The sequence below is a fragment of the Belonocnema kinseyi genome, chromosome 5, assembly GCF_010883055.1.
Source record: "Belonocnema kinseyi isolate 2016_QV_RU_SX_M_011 chromosome 5, B_treatae_v1, whole genome shotgun sequence".
Lineage (NCBI taxonomy): Eukaryota > Metazoa > Arthropoda > Insecta > Hymenoptera > Cynipidae > Belonocnema > Belonocnema kinseyi.
The window spans coordinates 111,075,611-111,078,446 of NC_046661.1; the positions used below are offsets into that span (position 1 = coordinate 111,075,611).

At 27.3% G+C, this 2,836-nt stretch overlaps 1 protein-coding gene across 1 annotated transcript; it reads left to right on the forward strand.

Moving 5' to 3' along the window:
* Nucleotides 1-977: 977 nt before the first annotated feature.
* Nucleotides 978-1,471, forward strand: LOC117172896 (cysteine-rich DPF motif domain-containing protein 1). Its single transcript, XM_033361184.1, has one exon. It carries the CDS (start codon nucleotides 985-987, stop codon nucleotides 1,414-1,416), a length of 432 nt encoding a protein of 143 aa, XP_033217075.1. The 5' UTR covers nucleotides 978-984; the 3' UTR covers nucleotides 1,417-1,471.
* Nucleotides 1,472-2,836: the final 1,365 nt, after the last annotated feature.

Here is a 2,836-nt window from a genome sequence, read left to right on the forward strand (position 1 = left end):
AAAATTAAAATTCGAAAATTTTTTCTAAAGCCTCCAGGGGACTTCGTTTTCGCACGAAAAAATTTTATGTGCCCTTATTGCATCCGGACCCACAATTGTTATTTAATGATCTCATAATTGCCAAAGTTTTTTTCGGCTAAAAATAAAAATTCTCTAATTTTAGTACTTTTAAACTAACAAGCGGAGATCAGAGATTGTCAATTTACATTTCAGTTCATAATTTTGGTAAAGCTAAAGCAGTAATATCCTCAGAATGTAACGCTTCGGCTTCGTAGCCGAAAGGTTGCGTGTTCGATTCTCGCTGCCTGAACTTTTTTATTTAATTTCATAAAATCTTTATAACTTTTATTTTCTTCTATAATCTAAAAAAAGTTATGCAAATAATAATTTTTTAATGCCGTTTTTACGGAAAAACTGAACTTTTTTAACTTTATCATGTTTTTTGCAAACAAATTTCTTTTATATAAATGTTATTGATTTCATAATATTGACCAATTATATTTTAATTAGAAGTATGATCAAAAAACTGTTAATTGAAAAACAAAAAAACTATCCTGAAGTTCAAGACGGTGTTCATATTTCGTACCTTCCGAAGCAAAAATGTCTTTTTTCCAAAAAAATCTGGTTTTGCTTTCCAATAGAAACTTCTAAAGAAAAAGGTGATCTTGTATAAACTCATCGTTTATCTGTTAAAATTAATGGTTTAAAAAACATGATAAAGTTAAAGAATTCAGTATTTCCGTGAAAGAAGTCATTATAAAAATTATTAATAGTCTAATTTAAGAAATTGAAGGAAATTGTATTTATAAACATATTAATAAATAAAAAAGGAATAAAAAAAAGGTTGGCAGCAAGAGTATGAAACTTATGGTGAATGTGTGATGAATCGAAAGTAAAATTCACAATTGCCGGTACCCCCTTGTAAAGAACTCTCTCCTCAAGATTCTAAATATTTTTGGATTCTAAAAAAAAAAAAATTCTAGGATGGAAGGCGTTCCGGGCAGTTCGAAAATGCAACCCGAAATATTTCATAAAAAACCGGAGGAATCGAGAGAAGAAAGGAAACGAGCGAAAGGAGAATCGAAATCTGAAACTAGAGGAACTTTTGCGTGTGGTTTTTGTCCTTTGAATGAACATTTTGACTACAAGGGGACAAAACCTCCCTTTGCGAGACAACTTCTCTATTTGGAAGACTGTTACATAATGAAAGATCCTTTCAGTCCCTTAAATCAAGGAGAAACTCTAGTTTTGGGCGCAGATTGTAGTTTTTGTAAAACAGCGGTCTGCTTGGGTTGTAGTATATTTTATACTAAACGTTTTTGCAAAAAATGTGCCCTTGCACATATTAAGGATTTACCTAAGCAGTTGCATAAAAAAATTATAGATCTCTCAAAAGATGAAAAAGATGTTACATAGTTTTATTCTCTATTTTGTAATTTAATCTTCGTGTAAATAAAGTATAATTTAAAAATACGATTTTTTCTATACCAGGGTGTGTACGCAAATAGTGGAAAAAAAATTCCCTGGGTTTTTCCAAGTACAGTTAATCGTAATACGGAGTGATTCCAATATTTCGAATTTTTTACAATAATCGACCCGGTATATGGATACAGTTTCGTTATATTGCAATATTTTCTTAAATGTATTAGTACCATCGAATAATTAAATAATGTTAAGAACATCATTTATAATTTCTTGATTTGTTAAGATCATGAATTTGAATAATAATTTCTAATAATAAATATTTTAATAATTTGACCTTACACTTAAAATACAGTGCATATTTCGCGCAATATTAAATTCACTTTAAAACAGTTCAATACCTAACTTTTAGAGCAGAACTATTGTCAACAAAGTAGATGAAGTTGTAACTAAATAGTTTAATTTTCTAACAAAAAAAAAATAGTCTTCAACAAAATACATAAATTCTCAAACAAGCAGTTAAATTTTTAAGTAGAAAAGATCATTTTTCAACGAAACTGGTGACTTTTGAATTGAAAAATAGCAATTCAATAAAAAAGGGAAGTTACATTTTCAACCAAAGTAATGAACTATAACCAAAAGAGTTTAACTTTAAGCGAAGTAGCTTTATTCTCAATAAAAATTATAAATATGAAAAGATTAATTTTTTTTAAACACGAGTTTTCAAACAAAATACATAATTTTTCATCGAAAGAATTGAAATTTCAACTAAAAAATATAGGTTTTGAACGAACAATAGATTAATCTTCATCAGGAATAGTTGAATTCTCAAACAAAAAGGACAATTTTTTAATTTCAGAACAATTGAAATAAAAAAGATTAGTTTTCAACTAGAAGTGGAAGTTTAATTTTTAACGGGAAAAATTAATTTTCGACAAAACTGATTAATCTTAACTGCAATAGTTGAACTTGACAAAATAAAAAGAAAGAATTTTCTGACCAAAAAATACTTCAATAAAATACAAGACTTTAAAAAAATGGGTTAAAATTTTAATTAAAAAGGACCATTTTTTAAGAATTGAACTGAAAAGGTAAGTTTTCAGCAAAAAATGGAAGTTCAATTTTTAATGAAAAAAATTAATTTCCAACCAAACTGATGAAACTTTAACCGAAATAGTTGAATTTGAAACCAAAGATGAATTTTTGGTAAAAAAAGACGATTTTTCAAAAAAGTACAAGCATTTTCGACGAAATAACTGAATTTTTTTTACTAAAAAAGACCATTCTTTAACCAAATATTTGAACAGTTAAACTTTTAGCTAAAAATATTAATGTACGACCAGAGATGATTTTTTAAATAAATTATGGTATATTCAACTGGAATAGTTGTTCCATTTGTACTTCCGAAAATTAT

Bases quoted from the DNA above. Each gene is read 5' to 3' on its own strand.
- LOC117172896 (XM_033361184.1), top strand. From the start codon at position 985: ATGGAAGGCGTTCCGGGCAGTTCGAAAATGCAACCCGAAATATTTCAT.